This window comes from Aythya marila, assembly GCF_965140915.1.
Source record: "Aythya marila genome assembly, chromosome: 14".
In the NCBI taxonomy this organism is placed as follows: Eukaryota; Metazoa; Chordata; class Aves; order Anseriformes; family Anatidae; genus Aythya; species Aythya marila.
Window position 1 is genome coordinate 15,472,099 of NC_139055.1, and position 18,491 is coordinate 15,490,589.

The 18,491-nt window shown below is 41.8% G+C and overlaps 1 protein-coding gene across 4 annotated transcripts in view; it reads left to right on the forward strand.

Annotated features, from left to right (window-relative positions):
• The first annotated feature begins 4,452 nt into the window (after positions 1-4,452).
• Positions 4,453-18,491, forward strand: part of FAM13B (family with sequence similarity 13 member B) — a 46,569-nt gene continuing 32,530 nt past the window's right edge. Inside the window, exons 1-5 of one of the 4 annotated variants that reach the window (XM_082771542.1) lie at positions 4,453-4,666; positions 14,638-14,804; positions 15,695-15,885; positions 16,308-16,520; positions 18,150-18,327. In XM_082771542.1, coding sequence (XP_082627668.1) covers positions 15,729-15,885; positions 16,308-16,520; positions 18,150-18,327 — 548 coding nt within the window. In that variant the 5' untranslated portion in view covers positions 4,453-4,666; positions 14,638-14,804; positions 15,695-15,728. Of the gene's footprint in view, positions 4,667-5,067; positions 5,184-14,637; positions 14,805-15,694; positions 15,886-16,307; positions 16,521-18,149; positions 18,328-18,491 lie in introns of those variants that run through there. The other 3 variants (XM_082771539.1, XM_082771541.1, XM_082771540.1) reach the window with 3 other exon arrangements.

An 18,491-nucleotide genomic window follows, 5' to 3' on the forward strand; every position in this document is an offset into this window, starting at 1 on the left:
CAAATTGGATAGTTTTCAATGACCATCTTTCTGGCTTGTTTCTTGCAAATATATACAAAGAACAGAAATCAGCTGCAGGCTTTTTAAGGCTGTGCCTTCACAAAAGGGTGAACTCGAGCTCTGTACACTCAGATTGACTCCTCTGGAGTTGCTGTGCTTTGAGCGTGAGTGACCACACCATGAAATAACATCGGAGCAGCAGCGACTGATTGTGTTGGCAGCAGACAAATTGTGCTAACTTGAATTGTAGCCTTTCCACGACTTAAGGTAAAAGCACCACAGCAGTTCAATTCTAGATCCTTGTAAGCTCAAAGAATGGAAATCTAAAGTGAGCTGGGACATTTGATCCTTAATTCAAGTCAACTTTTCAGTGGAAACCACTTTTAGGGCATGAATTTGTCTGTCTACTGCCCAAATTGGTGAATGCAGAGAAAAGCAAATAGGAAGTGAAAAATGAAAGCGAGCGATACTGTAATTTTTGCTTGTCTGATGCATACATTGAATGATTTTTTTTTTCCCTTTGGATGAATACAAGCTTGCATAAAATTCAAATAACTCAGCTGTCTACAGATTGGGGGGCGGGAGGGAGAGAGTGTGGGAAGGAGAACAGAAGGAAGGAAATGGAACTGAGAAGATTGAATTAACCTTTCAATGTCTTGAATTTCAAGAAGGGAAGAATTATCTGTTAAGTCTGCAACCATGCAATTAAAATCTGAACAGCCCTCCAAAATCACATTTGCCCCATATTCCTAGATCTCTACTTTAAAGACAGATCTTAAAAACCCAAGGAAAAAAATCTTATGCTGTAATCACAAAACCATGCTAGAAAACCAAGTAAAAATATCTGACATTTACATAGAACATGTGCCTTTGATGTTGAATTCAGCTTAAAAAAAAAAAAATCCTTACATATGTGTCTTGTAACGGCAGACAGTCTTTGAAAAGATGAATGTATTTCTCTGTGCTGGGGTTTCTGTTTCTAGAAAATAGATTCTTTCACTTGTTTGCTTGAGTTTTGTGAAGCTTCATTTGTTAACACAGGGCAAAGCTTTTTTTAAAAAATATGGATTCTTCAGTGCTCTTTTGGACACCATGAGATGAAAGAACTGGATCCGTGCTGCTTTGACAGCTTCCATGGAAAGTTATGGGTGTCCAGCACTCATCAGTGTCTTGTGCTGGGCATCCTGGAACAAAATGTTCGTTAGAGAATTTTAAAATGCTGGAAAAGAGGAACAAAGTAAAAACTGTTTTTGGGGACACGTCTCTGTTTCTGGAAGGAATATACAGGAAAAGAAAGCATTTTGCACAGCAACACGCTGGAAAGCATTGCTGTTTGCTAATTCTTTATTTTACTTTTTTTTTAGAAGGGCTCGTGTTTATCAATATTTTGCAAGGCTTTAAATCGGATCCATTTAAGACAAAAAGTTCCAGGAAAGTTTATCAAGTAATTTGTTTGTAGATGGACAATTAAAACCAAAAGCAAATAGTTTGCTGGCACAGGGATAACTTGTCCCAAGTACAAGCTGTTGGAACATAACACAGAGATAATACAGCAGACGATGTCTTGTTTTGGTATGCATCGGATTTCCGTGCCCTTCTGGTAAGATAAAACCCAACACGAAGGTGAAGAATTGCATGGCAGTGCTATCAAACTTCAAGGGATGACATAGCATTGCAAAACGTATTTAAGTTCTGGAGTATTACAGTTCAGCTTGTACGAAGTCTTGCACAACAGTGAGCACGGTTGGGATAAGGCTATTTTTCTTTCATTTGCTCCTCCTTCTGATGAGGAGTAATTCAAGGCTGTTGCTGGAACTAGACTCAACTGGAAGCTAAAGTTTTCAGAGAGTGTTTATTCCGAAGTCATACTAGGTCAGGACTGACATCAGAGACATGAATGAAAAACGTTCCAGCTCTTCTGTGACATACACTGGTAATAACGACTTCTGCACACGAATATTCTTCCTGAAAACAAGGGAATTATGCAAGCATAATTTTCAGATTGACTGAATTGCTTTGTGGATGTCTACCAGCAGAATCTCTGCAAAACTTTTAGGTTGAATAACTTAGGTGGGCTCATGAGATAATGCACTGAGCTACAGAAATGGCTCACTCGTGGTGCGGCTGCGTGTGTGGATTTACTGAAGAGGCTGGGATGCCACAAGCACTCTTGCTTTCTGGTCCAAAGAGTCAGATGCTGACCAGATGCTGCTGCCAAGCTCCTGGAGCTGTGCAGCAGCTGGGGAATGGGTCCTTCTCCACAGGGGAAGCCCCGCACTGCAGCCTTACCACCGACTCCATGCAAGGTCATATAACTCCATGCATTGTCATATAACCTAAGGAGCAGGTGACAGTCCTCTGCCTTGCTGTGGGACTGCAGTAGTGCACCTGCACAACCCCTGCTCATGCTGGGGCTGCTCTGCACATGCCAGAGGGTTCGGGGCGGGTAGATGAGCCTGTGCAAGCTGCACGCTGCCACGTCAAGGCTGCTTAAACTGGGCTGGGTGTTGTAAATTGTGCCGCAGTCTGCGTGTCCTGTAAGCGGGAGAATTACAAAATGCTACCATAAATTATGAGATGTGGGCTGAGATAACACGAAATGGATGGTGATGGTTTCCACATTGCTCTATTGTAATTTTTAACCGTGGTCTGTTGAGGCTGATGCTTTCAAAAGCTGTGTGTTGGGGGTGTAACTGAGTTGCTGCTTCCCTCCTCCTCTGTTTTTACTGACTTAGAAAAAGTGGCTAAAGCTCCAGAACTGCCAGGTTCTCCTCAAACTTTCAGAAAAAGAGGAAACGAGAACGCGAAATGAGCAGAAAAGTCTAAAATGGCAGCCTGGGACTGCATATGCCTGCCCCCTGCAAGGAACGTTGGAAGTGCTTGAAAGGAGGTAGGATAAGCTGGCACGAAATGGCGTGCTCGGAGCCAGTCCAGAGGAGGGAATTTACTGTCTTGGACTAAAAACCACTGAACAGGTGCCGTGCAATGCCTGCCTACCTGCCTACCTCTGCTGTCTGTCTCCTCGCTCTGCGTGTGTTTTCTGTGTCAGATTTCTTGCAGTTTTATTCCTGTCAACTGGCCAACGTATCTGCTGAAGAGCCAGCTGGAGTCCGCTCTCTCCCATGTTTCATCAACAAAATTGCCAGCTTGTTCTGATTCAGTATCTTTATTGTTGTTGATGAGGCTAAATGAATCAGAAAGAACACGGCTATGTATACAAAATACAAATTCGGAAGCCTCATCCTGATGTGAGGAAATGTTATTATCTGTTCAAGTGGAGAAATCTGCTGTGGAAGCAGACTGACGGAAAGCACAGACCTCCTGAGGGTCGTTTCCCTTGACCCCGTGCGTTTTATTGTGCTCCTATGGCATCTTCTAATGGCACCAAGACTTCTAGATGAAAAATACCGTTCAGACCTGATTAAAAATAGGCTAATTTCCTGTGGGGTTGTGACTCCCCTTCTTCAGATTGTAAATTTAAAACCTGCTACTGAGTCTTATAAATGTATCTCCAGATGAAATTCAGAATCCATTTTGTAAAACCTGTACCAAAACCCTCCCAGCTATTGGCAATGCAGAAGCTTCAACCGATCCTATCCTACCTCTGTCCTTTTCTCCTTTCATATATCCCTTGTAAGTTTTCCATGGGTAAGAAAAGAAAAGGTTTTCCTATTCCTATGAGGATTTTTACTAACTAAACCCAAATTTCCATAAATGCTTTATTAAACCCACCACCTCCGGCTGCTGGCACTGCATGACACAAACCCGCTGTAGCTCCTGTGGGGCGTGTGGGGACCGGGGGCTGCCAGGCACGGCTTCAAGCACTTATTATGAGGGTGCCTCTCCTCACAGACTGCTGCTGGCTGCGTTTAAGGGTGCTGAATGTTGTATTTCAGAGCATGGTGGCTCCTTGGTTTAAGGATGGTGAATGTTGTGTTTCAGGATGCGATAGCTTGGTTTAAGGGTGTAAATCTTTTATTGTAAAAATGCCTTGGTTTAAGGGTGTATATCTTTTATTTCAGAATGTGATGGTGCCTTAGTTTAAGGATGTAAATGTTGTATTTCAGAACGTGATAGCTGTGGCGTGAAGGTGCTGGACCTTTTATTTCCCAACGCTCTTTGTCCAGGGGGGCGGTTGCTCCGAGGCTTTCCCCCCGGCCGCTTACTGAACCCCACCGGGGTGGCTGCGGGAGGCGAAGCAACACCAGAGAAGCCCTGGACCCCCCCCACGGCTCTCCCCGCTCCCCCTGCCCGGCGCTGAGGCCGCCTCAGGGCCGCGCCGCGCCCCAACCGCGGCTCCTCCCTCAGCGCCCCCTCAGCGGGGCCGCTCCCCTCAGCGCCCCCCCCCCCTCTTCCCGCCTCCATCCCACGTGACCCAGAGGGAGGGCGGGGGGCGCGCTGCACCTGTCAGTCAGCGCGTCACTTCCGCCCGGTGCCGCCGCTACCGTTGGGGACCCCCCGCTGGCGGAGGCGCGCGCGAGGCAGCGGCGAGCGGGACGGGCGGGCGGGCGGCCACGGGCGCACACACACACACGGCCGGCTCGGCTGCGGGCAGCGGCGGCTGGGGCAGCGGGAGGAAGAGGAGGAGGCTGAGGAGGAGAGCGGCGCGGCGAGGAGGAGGAGAGCGGCGGGGCGGCGAGAGGCGAGGCCCGCGCCGGGCCCCGGGGTAGGCGGCGGCGGCGGCGGTTGAGGGCCCTGAGGGGCGGTGAGGGGGGGGGGGGGGGTGCGGGGCGCATGCGCGGTCTGCGGGGGGAGCCGCCCGGGAGGGGCCGCGGCCCCTGACAGCTCCCGCTGGGGGCTCCCCGCTGCTGACAGCCCGGCCCCGCCGCTCCGTGCCCCCCGAGCTGCTCCCCGCCGGCTGAAAGCAGCGCTGGCGGTGGCCCCCGCCGGTTTCAGCCCCGCGCTGAGCGGCTGTGCAGCCCGAGGAATGCGCCCCGCCGGCTTGGCCATTGTTCCGGGGAGCTCCGCGGGGGTTTGGGCGCCGCTGCGGGAAGGGTTGTTCAGGCTGCCCCGGCGGGAGGGAGGTGCTGTGGGGTTGGAGGGGTTTGTGCTGGGTTTAGGGGGGAAATAAAACGCTGCATCTTCAGCGCCTAACGCGGATCAGCCTCGCTTTCGAGTTCTTGGCCTGGCTGCCGTGGTAAATTCTTACAGGGAACTGCTGTCAGGCTCAAGGCGGGGAAAAGGTAAAGAATGAAGGAAGTAAATATCTCCCGATCGCGCTTTTCTGGCCTTGCCTGTTTAAAAGCAACAATGAAAAAGAAAGTGAATATATCAAAACCTTCACTTTTTTTTTTTTTTTTTTGGCTTGTATTCCTGAGCGCCATCAAGGTTGGAATACTTAGCGTGCGACTTTGGAATAAATTGGCGAGCTGGATTAGCATTTAGGTTAGAAGTTATTCTGTCTTCTGTGCAATGTAATCTGCTCGCATAGAAAAGGAAAGAAGAAGCCAGTCTGGCCTGCAGTGCAACAAATTCAGCTGTCTCGTTAGCCCTTCTCTGTTTTGTATCCTGTTTTATTTTTACTGCTCATTACAAGTAATTTGCTTTGTGTGTGCTTTTTGCATAGATTTGAAGGCATTTCAGCATGTCTCTTTTTATCTGCTCTTTCTGTTTTGTACCCTGCCCAGCACTGTAGGGGTCCCTTCCTTGTCTTTACAACATTACAGTATTGAGACTAAATGTCTCATTGTTTTGAAAGCATTTTTCTGGAAACTTACGTATTATTTTAGGAAGATCAGTCAAGTAGAGTGTTTCATGGTACATTCAGAGATGTTGCCTTGGAGGAATTCCTGATAACTTATAATGCTGGCAGATTCTGGCACAAACAATGTGCTGAAACATCTGGGCTTGGCCAAGGACAGTTTTGGTCTGCACAGTCTTAAACACTTTGGGCTTTTCCTGTACACACTGCTGGTAGCATTGGAGGACCTCCCAACACCCATTAAAATGCTTGATTTAATATTTGCCTTGTACAGCTCATAACATCAGATCTGTGCGTGCAGTTAACTTGTCTTTTTAGTGTACATAACAGCATGTTTGCAGAAGCAGGTGAGGCTGAAGAAATGCTCCGTGCATTTTGAACAAGCATGAGTAAGTTCTGTGAAAGCCCCTGCTTTCTGTGTGTGGAGGGTTTTGTTTTGGTTTGTTTTTTGGTTTTGTGAGATTTCCTTCTTGAGTACTCAAACTTTTGATCTCCGGTCAAACGTTCATAACTCAGCAGCGATGCCCTTGTTTAAGGCTCATTAGAAAGCGAGCAAAAGCTGCCAAGTGGTGGTTTTTGTTCCAGTTCTTTTTTTCTTCTCTAAAAGAAGCAGCAACTCGAAGAGGAAGTGAGGTCGGTCAGAGAATGCCTTTAAGTTGTCCTTAAATTCTGTGCATTCTAGCTTGTCTGTGCTGCAGTGTTAGCACACAACAAAAATCCAGTAGCCATTGGCAGGAAAGTGAATTGGCTTCTTGCAAGGCAATTGGGCATTGGGATCTGTAAGGATGAAAGAGGTAAATCTGGTAAAACTTCTGGTCTTGTGTTGCAGACCCACTTACGTATTTACTAATCATTTGAGATATGAGGACTCTTACTCAAGAACAGAAAAATCTGAGCAAAAAATAGAATATTGAAGGAAGTATTAAATCGTTGAAGAATGTGAGGCTCATTGCTTGTAAAGCAGTTTGTAATGTGACTGATGCGGCCTCTGTGCTGAATATCTGGTGTATGTCTCATGTCAAAGTTAGATTCAGGCAGAGAATAAAAGGTTTTTGCATTGCTCCCTGGAAAGCTAGTGAAATTGGGCAAATAATTTCTGAGTCTCTTGCTGACTGTATTATTTTGCTGTAAGTTACACACTTCTACCTGCAAAAACCGTTGCGAATAATGGCTGGCTGTCCCTGGATTGGTAAATTCAGAATTGGATCTGTAGCTTTGTATTGACTTCATAGCCAACTGTTGGGATTTGGGAAAGTTCAGTCAATTCAGATGAAGCCTGTATATTATTACAGCATGAATGAGAGTGTGTTTTGTGCTGCGTTTTCTACCAGGTGCATTCTTTTCTTTTTGTGGAGCTGATTTACTGTGAACTCTTAAAAAGCCTAGTTCAGAAGGCGTCTGCCTTGCTGAAAACCTGTTAGATTTGCAATATATGGGTGGGGTCATTCAGTACTAGAAATGTACTGATTGTGCTGCTGGATCTAGGACCATATTGTGATTATAGTGAAATAAACAGCTTGTCGTGATAGTGACAAATAGTTATGCTCTTTGCTGAATGTATGAAATACCTTTTATCCAATATATTTGTCCTAAAAGAGGAAAAACATGGCAAAATTGAGGTTAAAGTGAAGATACTGCATTATGTTTGTGTTCAAACAGCTTGTAACAAAGACAGAGACTGAATTCACGTGAAAAAGTACATAGGCTTGCAGAGCTTTTTGATATTGGGAGGTTTAAATGCTTCATTTTCTTCCCTTGCCTGTAAGGCTGCTTGGGTGGGGCAGCTTCTGGCACAGGGCAGAGATCTGGTGGGAGCCCTGTGGAGGTTGACCAGGTTTCAGTCCTGCAAGCTGCTCTCTTGCTGCATCTCTTCTGTTCTGTGTTCCCTGCAGTGTGTTCAGGATTAACAGTTGTGCTCAGCTGTGCAGGAGAATAATGGTTGGGCAAAACTGAAAAAATGAGAGCTGGAACCTTATGAATGTGGTTCTTTCTTCCTTTGTACTCTTAAGTGTGTGTATTTGAAAGCTTCCTTTTTTTTTTCCTTGTTGCTGGACTTCACATTTCATTGTCTTGTTGGTGTTTTAATGTCATCAGGTTACTTTTTATTTAATTTTACTCCATAAAGTGTCTTCTAACCTTGTGATTTGTGGTGGTATCGTCAAATTTGGTCACGGTCAAGTTGTGACAAGAATTGGTTGGGGAGGAGACTTCATTAGCAGTCCTTTCTCTTCTTTTTTTTTGCTTTTTTTCCTTCCCTGCAATTCAAAGAGTCATTGCTACAGAATTGAGCTCTTCTTTGAGATGTCTTCTTCCTTCAGTGGAGCTGCTGAGACTGGCCTTTCTTTTGATGGCACGTGGTCAGCGTTATGACAGAGGCAGCGTTTGTGCAGCAAGTGGGCTCTGCGTTACATTTTGTAAGATGCCGAGTTCCAACGGGTTTTTTCTGCCTACCTGTTTGGGAGGGAGAGCAACAAGCTGGTGATTTTGTATGTAATAGGATAACTTATGTATAATAAATTAGCTGCATTATATATTTATAGTTTTTTTTCTTCCCTGGTGCCTGTGAGGTAGTTTGACTTCTGTTCCAAAGTCTGTCTTAACAGCAGTGATAATTGTTGAACTCGTTTTGTTTTATAACTTGCACTTCTCGAAATGTGCAGTTTTACTGATAATTTCTTCCTGTTCGTTACCGTACTGCCCTTTTATAACACCATTGCACTCAAATTCTGTATTATCTGGTGGAGTGGCACGTATATGCGAGCGGTTGGTGAAGGAAGCTTTACTGGGGGGGCAAGTTGGATGAATATAATTAGCTGTTACACAAGATACAAAAGCCTTTTTATTTATTAACTACTGTTGTTAAGAATGCGATGGGATCTGTGCGAGCAGGAAGTTTCTTTATAATTCTGCACATGTGCATTGGCGGCAGCTGAGAGCAAATCTGGCAGCGTTCGGTGGTGGGTGTCAAGCAGCAAGCAAACATCTATTTTTTCAGGCATCTCTGGTGTTACTTAATTCTTGCTAAAATACAGTTACAGGAGGATCATGAGTTGCTGTAATGCAGTTAAAAAGCCTTTGGATCTTACCTAGTAAGTGAAAATGCTATTCTTCTGTACTAAAACATTTGGAAAATCAGACATCAGATTTCAGGGATCTTGGCTTTCTCTTTCAAAAAATGTTTACTTTTTTGTATGTTGCTTAAATCAGTCACTGTGTGCAATGCCTTATTAATGCTGCTGCAGTAGAGTTGCTGAATGATTCACTGGCCTGGTTGAAGTCTGAAATTAAGAAAAAAAAACCATAAACTTTGTGTTTAGTCTAGCTAATGCCTGTCCCTGTTTCTGGATGTTGGGGTATGCCTCAGGAAGGCCTCTCTTTGTTGACGGGCTGTTTCAGAGAAAGTGTAATTCAGTTCCGTCTGCTGAAATTGCAGATTAAATTTTAATGAGAGGAAAATAAATACTAATCAATACATGGCTTCTTAGCTTGTAAATTTTAAAAATAATAAAACGGATGGAATTTTGGATTTAAATATCTCTTTCAGAAGAGCTTTCATGGGTTGCTTTCTTGCCTTTCTTCCATGGTAAGAACGTAAAGGCTTAATTTGAATAGTTTAATTTGTAAATTAGAAGGCTTGCTGCTTTATTTCCGGGAAACAAAAATTGCGTTGTAATTGCATTCTGTTAAATCCGATGTATTTTTTGGCTCTGGTTTTGTCGGTATAACCAGTATTTTCTGAGGTTATCTCAGAAGTGCTAGTGGCAGGCAGACGATGCAGAATTTCAGCTAACTCAGTGGAGGGCTGGGGTGTGTGTGAAGGCAGAGACGGGCGAGTGGTGAAAGCTTATTAATTAAAGCGCTGGTATGGCATGCTTCTGCTCAGTGCTCCTGTGACTGTGTGCGAGGCTGCAACAAGCTTGTTTCCTCTTGGTTCCCACTGAACCAGAAAGTGAACTTGTCAGTGTCACACGGAGAAATGCAGGGAGCAGGAAGATCACATCTGCTTGAAAAGACGTTTCTTCTAACATGGTTTCCTTCAACATCGCAAGTGGAATTCTGTACTTACACTTGTGTTTTTTTAAACATTGCCCCTCTGTGGGGATGGAAAAGGTCTTAAGAAAAATGTCCTGCTAAACTTAAAATAATAAGCTCGAGTGTCTGATTTGCTGATCCAGGTTTCTGGCTATAATGCCATTCAATGGCTGATTTTGCTGACAGTCAAAAAGAGGAAATCTTGCTTGTAAGAATCTATTTGAACCTCATCTTGCTGGTTATAAAACTTTTCTTTAAATAATTTCTGTTTTGACTACTCAAATCTATTGGGTACTTCAGTGTAGCTTTAAAATCGAGCGTTCTTTTTACATGGAGGAAATACTGTTTCTATTTATATTCAGGCGCTTACACAGCTTAACATGCTTTTAACTGTGCTCTTGAGACAAGTATCATTTGTCCTTTTCTGTGTCCCTGGTGGTGGTGGGGGCCTGTTTGTTTGCTTAAAGCTCCTTCTTTTCCTTTCTTTCCCCTTTTTTCCATACTGATTCTCCTGCCTTGACCTGGCCATCTTTTCAGTTGTGGCTGAATTAATTAAAATGAGCAAAATATTCTTTTCAGATTTGTTAGCTGAACAAAAGCTGGAAGTCAGCGGAGCAAAAGCTCTTCTGCCCCAAAGTATTTCATTAGCTGGGGATGCCAACAGTAGTGTGCAATTACAAATGGCATGGAAATCAGCAGCGTTCACTGTTACGAGTGTGACATTGAGTTTAAACAAAAAGCTCTCCATTTTCTTTTACCTCGACAAAAATTAAGAGCAAGGAGAAGAGTGCAGGTTGTCGATGAGCTGGCACAGTGTGCGTGGGGCACGGGCGTTTCCCAGGCAGGCTGGTTAGCCTCTGTGTGTTCTCCTTGGTTATTAAATGGAAACTAAACACTAATTTTTTGAGGCACCTTAAAGTTAAAGCGTGGATCTTCTTTGTCCCGGGGGCTGGTGAGTGGCAAGTGGCTTGCGCCGTCCCTCGGTGTGGGCACCTCACAGGACAGCAGCGTCGTGGGCTGCAGAGCCCAAGTCTGAACCCGAGGTGCTTTTCCAGACAGGTAGGGACAGGAGACTTTGTTGCCCTGCAACACTTCTTCCATCTGACAGCCTTCTTGTGTTTTTCTTACTGTTTGCATGTTACACAAAGTCACTGGTGGTGTCTGCTAATCCCACAAAATGCCGAACTCTAAGACAATGTATTAAAAATAGAGCAGAACTGCAGTCGCTGTTAGCTTTGGTTTTGGTTTCACAGGCGATGTGAAGTACTTGCTAGATAAAGAAAATAAGTAGATAAAAGAATGGCTTAACTAGTTGAGATTTGTGGCCAAAATCCTAAGTCTAGAATGAATGTTTTCATTCCTGTAGCATGGTTTCAGTTTGTAGCCTTTTTAGTTTGTTTTACTTTTAACTTCTTGTTTTTTCATTCCTTTATTTTAAGAAGAGTTGTTGGAGCTCTGAGGACTCGAAGTTAAAACGACATCCGTACATTTGTAGTTCAGCTACTAAAGTAAAAGCTGAACTAAACTGAAGCCTAAACTTTCATATGTATTCCTCAAATATCAACAGTTAGCCATGTATTCTGTATTTCCTTTAGTGGCATTTCATGTGTGGGTGTGAATACTGCTTTAGTTGCCAAGATAAGTGAGTGATATTATGATGTCCAAATGAGACTTTTGGGGCAGTTCTCCCAGCAGACTTCATGAAATACTTGCCTGATTTTATTAAAAAAAATAAATCAGATGAGAGCAATGAAGTATGCAATACAGAATGAAACTTTGTCTCACCCTCATTTAAGCTGTTTGAACTCAAGATGTTGCATAAGACATGTTTTTTTTTTTTTTTTTCCAGCCTCTTGAAAAATTCTGGAATGAAGTGTGGTGACAATAATGGGTGCTTTTAATTTTCTGTAGTTAAGTTTTAGAAAATATTATTGTAGTTCAGGGGATCTGCATAAACGTTTGCAGTAGCAAGGGGAGGAGACCGAGAAAGGTGTAATGAAAATATTTATAATAAAAAATGAAGTCGTTGGTTTTTTTATTTTTTTTATTTTTTTATTTTAAATTATTATGTTTCTGTAGGACTTATGAAGCATTTAGGTTGTGAACTAGGCAGAAGTGCATGTTCTAGAAGGTCTGGGTAACACAGATAAAAACATAGTTGAAGGAATGGTTCAGCTTCTGGTTACTGAGATGTTTGATCATGGAAACAACCAGCTCAGTATTGCTTAGTAAAAGCAATAAAAGCTCAGTGCAGACTCTAGAAATACTGAAGGCTAGATATCATATCCTAGGTTGCAGACTCGTCTCCATGGAAATGCACATCCTGAGCCAAAGCATGGGAAAGCTGTTAATATAAAGAAGTGGAGACGTAATATGTAATTATTGACAGCTCCTGAGCCTGCCTTTTGGTTGTAGAATGGTAGAAATAACAGGAAATAAAACTTGATGGAAATCAGGTAACTGAAAAAAATATCTAGCTTTTTCTTGAGTTGGTGAATATCAAATATCCCAGCCTGTGATGGTCACACCAAAGCCTGTACTGAAAGGCACAAGACTTGAATGCACTGAAAATAAATGAATGCCTGTGATATATTCAGTTATGCATGTATAAGGATGTTTGCATCTGTGCGGGTGAAAGTCACTAATTCATCTAGGTGATGATGAGCTGTATGAAACTTCGTTTGAAGTATAAACTTGGCTTGTAAATCTGGTTTTGCTCTAAAATGTGAGACAACCAGGCTGTTTCAACGTCATTGGTACATTGCCAAGCTAGTTAAAATGAAGTCTTTTTCTTTTTTTTTCCATGACTCCTGAATGAAATTAATATTCAGGGAGCATGTTTATCTTCAGCACCTGGTAAAAATGGCTGATGCTTTCGTGCCAGCTAAGTAAGCACAAAGTTATCCTCTGCAAGAGCTGTCACTCCGTATTGTTTGTTTGGTGCTGTGGTACTAAGGAGTAGTTGCTTCTAATTTGCTCTTTTTATTAGGTGCTGTTGGTTTTGAGGGTTTGTTTGTTTGTTTCTTTTAGCAAGGCAGCCTGGAGCATTGTGGCAGATCCATCAAAGATTTTTCCCAGCTGCAATTAACCCCAGAGTTGGGTAATGTGAGTCTTTCTGGCTCATTGTGGACGGGTTGACTTCGGTAGGACGTGAGAAAATAGGCTGTTTGCAACTCGGTATTTAAAAGTTGCAGGGTGTATTGGGATTGATTAAAATCTACTTGCACACAAAGATTATGCTGATTATCACCTAATACACCAAAATAACAAGAATGGCTGGGCAGTGTCTTCATAAAGCATAGGAGAGTCAAGAAATGCAACTCACTATTGAAATCTGGCAGTCTCCTTTAGTAACCACGAATACCCAATGACAGGTTTGAAAATAATTGATAAAAATGGTAAAGCTAGTTGACTAGAATATAACTCCTGTTGTCTGTTGTCAGCACACCTGGAGTCCTGATCTCAGAGCAGGATCACTTGTGCAAGACACATTTACAGCCTGTGCATAATGTGAGACAGTAGGGAGCTAGAGATGGATGACAGAACAGGAAAGGATATTGGGCGGTGTTGCTTGCTTTCATAGGCAAAGATTTCAACACCTGTAAGCCTGAAATATGTGTGTTTTTTTTTGTGTCCAAGCTTCTGCAAAAAAGTTTTGAGCACCAGAATGAAGCAGTATTGTGTGGAGTTTATGGCAAACTCCCTCAAAACATGGTTGCTGTTTGGGGAAGACTGGGAGCTGGAAAGAGTTATTTACTCAAAAATAAAGTAGGAAGAACACTGGGTTCTTGATGTCATAGGCTAATAGGTGGCCGTGTCGTTTGGGTATTGAAATGAGAGCAGCAGGTTGTAATAACTTGGAAGATGAAGATGAAATTAATTTGGGCTGATACGGAATATAGGCAGGAGCCAAGGTGGAGGAACAAAGTGAGGGTACTTCCAAGAAGTCGGTCAGGTGAATTCACATACTGATCTCTAATTTCAGAACTGTAAGGTTTTACTACCTATACCTTAAAGCCAAGAAAAGCCATTTTATTGTCTAGTTTAGGTGGTGTGTTGTCTTCGTATGTATACGTATTCACCATGAGCTAGTTTTGCCTGGTTATCCCAACCCATTTATAGTTGCTTCAGTTAAATAGAACCTGTAACACATGAGAAAAAGAGCGAGATGACCCTTTGACGTTAGACCAGTTCCACTGTGCCATGAAGCTGCAATCTAAATTTTTAATAGCTCAGAAAACAAAAAAAGCTATCATTTGGACTCACAGCTATCTTGAGAACTGAGAACATAGAAAATATTCAGATTATCTGGAGTCTAAAAGGTGTTCTAAAAAAAAAAAAAAAAAAGGTTCTAGGGAATGTGACCTTTTATCTGGATCTGACAATTCTTTGCACTTTGAACTGGCAGCTAGGATGTATAATCAACCTTCTAGAAAAGATGATCTGGAAACTGGTTGACGTTGTATGTTGCTTCTTAGTTGACTTCATTTATGCCAAGCTTACATTTAAAGGTAGTGTGTTTAAACTAGTGCCTGGGATCCTTTATCCTTTACAAAATTGTAAAGGATATACCTTCAGTATGGTAGCTACTTTAAAACATCCTTATCGAGCCTACTTAGGAAGAAGAATGAACAAATCTGAAAATAACAGAATTTTTATTTCATAATGAAGACAAAGATGTCCCGTACTGACTTTTGCTTTAAGATTTGTTAACTCCTAAGTAAAAAATGGGGATTGGCTTTTTTGCATTCTCCCTTCTAAGATGTGCTAACGTGATCATTATGCTCAGGGCAGGAAATTGATGACTTGATGAGAAGAATGCCTCAAATGTGATGTTTAGGCTTGTGACTGAGCTTAAAACTGTTGAAAACCATACAGCCTAATCATGTTTTCCTTATTTTCAGATTAACTGCTGAAGTACTGATCGAGTTCTGCTATTCTTCAATGAGGAACTACAGGCTGATCTTTTGCCATAATCTTAAACAACCATAAATGACAAAAGAATGCTTGGTCAGTGAGGGCAGCTGGCGCAGAAAACGTTTTTCAAACTCGGCTGTTTAAGTACTCTGAGGTAAGTTTCCTAAACTACTTAACCCATTTAAAAAAAAAAAATATGGGTTTCAGTCTTTCTAATCTATTAGAATTTATCAATCCATTAGCAAAGCATTAAGTTGCTTGCTACCAACCTCCTTCTTTTGTTTTGAAAGAACAGTTTTTTCTTTGCTAGAATTTTTCTGGTTTGACAGGATAACAATTTAACCGAGTGACTTGTACTGCCTTTGGTAATACCTTTATCTAACTACATCCTGTATCAAGCAAAGACTTGCAAGTAATGTTTCAGTTTCTGCATGATAAGAATTTTATCACTTAGCAGCTAGAAACTTGTTTTGAAGGTTTTTATGTTCAGCAAAGTTTTGAATTTGATGCAGGTGGTGAAAGGTTTATTGTGTAGAACAGAAAATGCCAAATCTGTTAGATACTGACTGCAGTGCAGTTCTGTATCACCAAATACTTGCTTCCTTTCATGTAGCTAAACATTAAGGTTTTGTTTTGGTGTGATCCACTAGTTTCATTTCCTCTGGAGTGTCATTTGAGTTAGATTTTTTCAAAGCCTGACTGGTAAATACATTCAGAAAGCATACTGAAGAATCTGTCTCTCCAAAAGTATCCCAAAACTTACTTGAGTATCAATATGGCGTTTAAAAATTTCTGAATTTCCTTTGTTGCTGTGTATGTGCTCTTCAGTCCTTTGCTGAGAATTTAACAGAACACCTCAGCAGCTACTGATCTAGTTAGCTCTATTGGGAGTCATTATAGAACTTTTCACAGAATCAGTGCCCTTATTGAGAGAGAGCAGAGGATATTTGTATTAGGTAGTTAAAACAAATTGTGCTACAGATTGGTACACTCAACACTGTGCACTGAAGTATGATTTTAATTAAAATTCCTCTTATTTGACAGAAAAGACAGCTTTGATTTTTGGCTGCAAAAAGATATGAGGAAGAGCTCCTCCCCTTCCTTGAGTAACTGCAACTCTGTTCTCGCTAACAAAATATTTGGAATTCCACTTGATGAGCTGCAGCAAGAAGGGCAACCAGACAATGAGGTTCCATTCATAGTCCGCCATGTAGTGGACTATATTGAGGAACATGGTATGTATTACCTTTCTGGTTTTAAAATAATATGCTTATCTATTACTATTACAGAATAGGCTGATATTTGAAAAGTATTTATTTTAAGTTACTTCTATTAAATCGGTTTGGATTTTTGTACTTTCTTTGGTGATAAAAGCTTTCTTGCTCTATTCCTTCTGTTAAGTGTGATTACTCCAGTTCTCCAGAAGACATTGACCCAACCACCTTAGTAGAGTACTTTATAGAAAACTGTGTTTGTGGTACTGCTAATATTTATCTTATTATTGTATTGTTAGCTGGGCAGAAGAATGTGTGTGCTGGGAAAAGGGCTTGCAGAACTGTGATCAAGAAGGTCATTCAGTATGTGAATTGTGTGGATCTGATTATCAGTAGCTTTATCTATGCTAGATCCAAAAGTTTATAACTTCCTTTTAACACAGGGGGTCTGGAACAAGAAGGACTTTTTCAAGTCAATGGGAATGCTGAGACAGTGGAGTGGCTTCGGCAACGATATGATAATGGAGAAGATGTGGACCTGGTTAAAGAAGCAGATGTACCCTCAGCTATTAGCCTTCTTAGATTTTTTCTTCAAGAACTTCCAGAGCCAGTTATCCCAGGCAGTTTGCACACACACTTGATGCAACTTTCTCAAGGTAAAACTTATTTTTCTTGGAGTGTTTTCCCTTTTTAAGAGTAAAAAACATTATAAAATCTAGATGTGTAGTGGCAATACAGATTTTTTGTTGTTCTGTGTAATAGCCTGTGAACTAGGAGGCATTCAAACACTACCCTTTCTAAGCACAAAAGCCCAAATAAACAGGCCTTTGAATCCACGCTGAGTTTCCTTAGAAGACACAATTTATCCAACAGGTAGGATGACTGTGAAGCTGCCAAATAGGGTAAATTCCAAGTATTCTATGTGCTTGTCTGTGAATCCTGGGACCACTGGTCAAAGGCACTGGATTCAAGTTGGCTTTATATATACCAGACAAGGAAGCTCAAGCCCTATACTCATGTCATATTTGCTCTCCCACTGTGGATTACTATTAAGTTTAAAATTTAGGAGGAAAAAAAAAACACCCTGTTGTCCATTGCACTTTCAAATTCCCACCTGTATTCCTACAGTATTTTCTTTGCCAATTCCCAGCTTGTTTATGTGTTTCCACTATCGTGGGTCTCCTGGCCTCTGCTGGGTTTTGTGATGTTAGAGCTGATTCATAATTTGACTATTTAACACACTGCCGCAAGACAAATGTTTTAACTAACGCAACCTCAAGAGGTAGGAGACGTCAGAGTTCCACACCCTGTGACATAACGGATGGTTTTGCTGGTTGGAACTCTGCAGGAGTTTTGCTTATCTTCCAGTGTTGCCTAGCACTTTACTGCTGGGCCTGTGCTTAGTAAGAATCACATTTGTCTGTTTTGATTTTATGTTGAATTAGTTCATGTTTAGTCCTGCTCAGGGTAGAATTTATGCTACATCTAGTCAGTGGTGAACTGGAGGGTCGTCTCCAGCAGTGAGTGTGATGGTGCTTCTGTTTCCTCCCATGGTAATCCGTATGTTCTGAAACTTTGAATATGGAGTCGTTACCTGGCTAACTAGTGAGCAGAGGCTGAACGCTGATGTGTTTCTTCTACAGCACCAAATAGTCTTCTGCTGGAAACAATTTTTGAAAGCTGCCGACCAGAGAAGCATGTTAAAACTTGAAATTCTGTTCATGTGTTGTGTGCAGTAATGGGAAACTGACGTAGCTCTCAGTGGATGAAATTTCATTAGTGATATGTTTCTTTGATTTGCATTGCTGAAGTCATGGTTCACTGAGCAGCTAGTAAACTTTTTTTTTTTCCCATCTGAAAAAGATGATAAATAAAAGAATTGTTAAGTTGGTAATGCAGAAAGCAGCTGGCTGTTCATTTGTCAGCTAATAGTGCTATGCACTGTGATTTGTAGTGTTACCTTATCAGGACTGGAAATGGGATTGTGGTGTGACAAGGGAACACAATGTCTGTGACATGTAAACTATAGCATGGAACCTCTGTCCCAACCCAGTCTTTGAATAATAAGGTGACTGTGAAAGGATTTCTTCCACCCACCCCAGACAGATACAGCATGAAAGTGTGACTGTACAAATGCAGTTCAATTTCTGACACTAAGTGGGCTGACCAAAGTGCCTGTACTTCAGAGAGAAGTAATTGTTGCCCAAATCAAAAGGTTGATTGATTTGAAATACATGCTTTTTCAAATTCTATTTTGTGATTAAAATATTTTTATTTTTTTCTAGATTATAATAATGAAGATGAATTTGGAAGAAAATTGAGGTTCCTCTTGCAGCAGCTTCCACCTGTTAATTACAGTTTGTTAAAGTTTCTGTGTAAATTTTTAGCCAATGTAGCATCACATCATGAAGAAATTTGGTCAGCAAGTTCTTTGGCTGCAGTCTTTGGCCCAGATGTTTTTCAGTAAGTTGATTATAAAGGTCTATATAGTGTTTTTATGTGCATTTGACAATGTAAATTTGTAGTCCAGAGTCTTTCCTAGTCCCTGAGTAACAGCAGCACGTATGCAGTTGCTTTGGGCAACATTCTTTCTGTGTCTTTCCCCAGCACCATATTACAATTTTTTG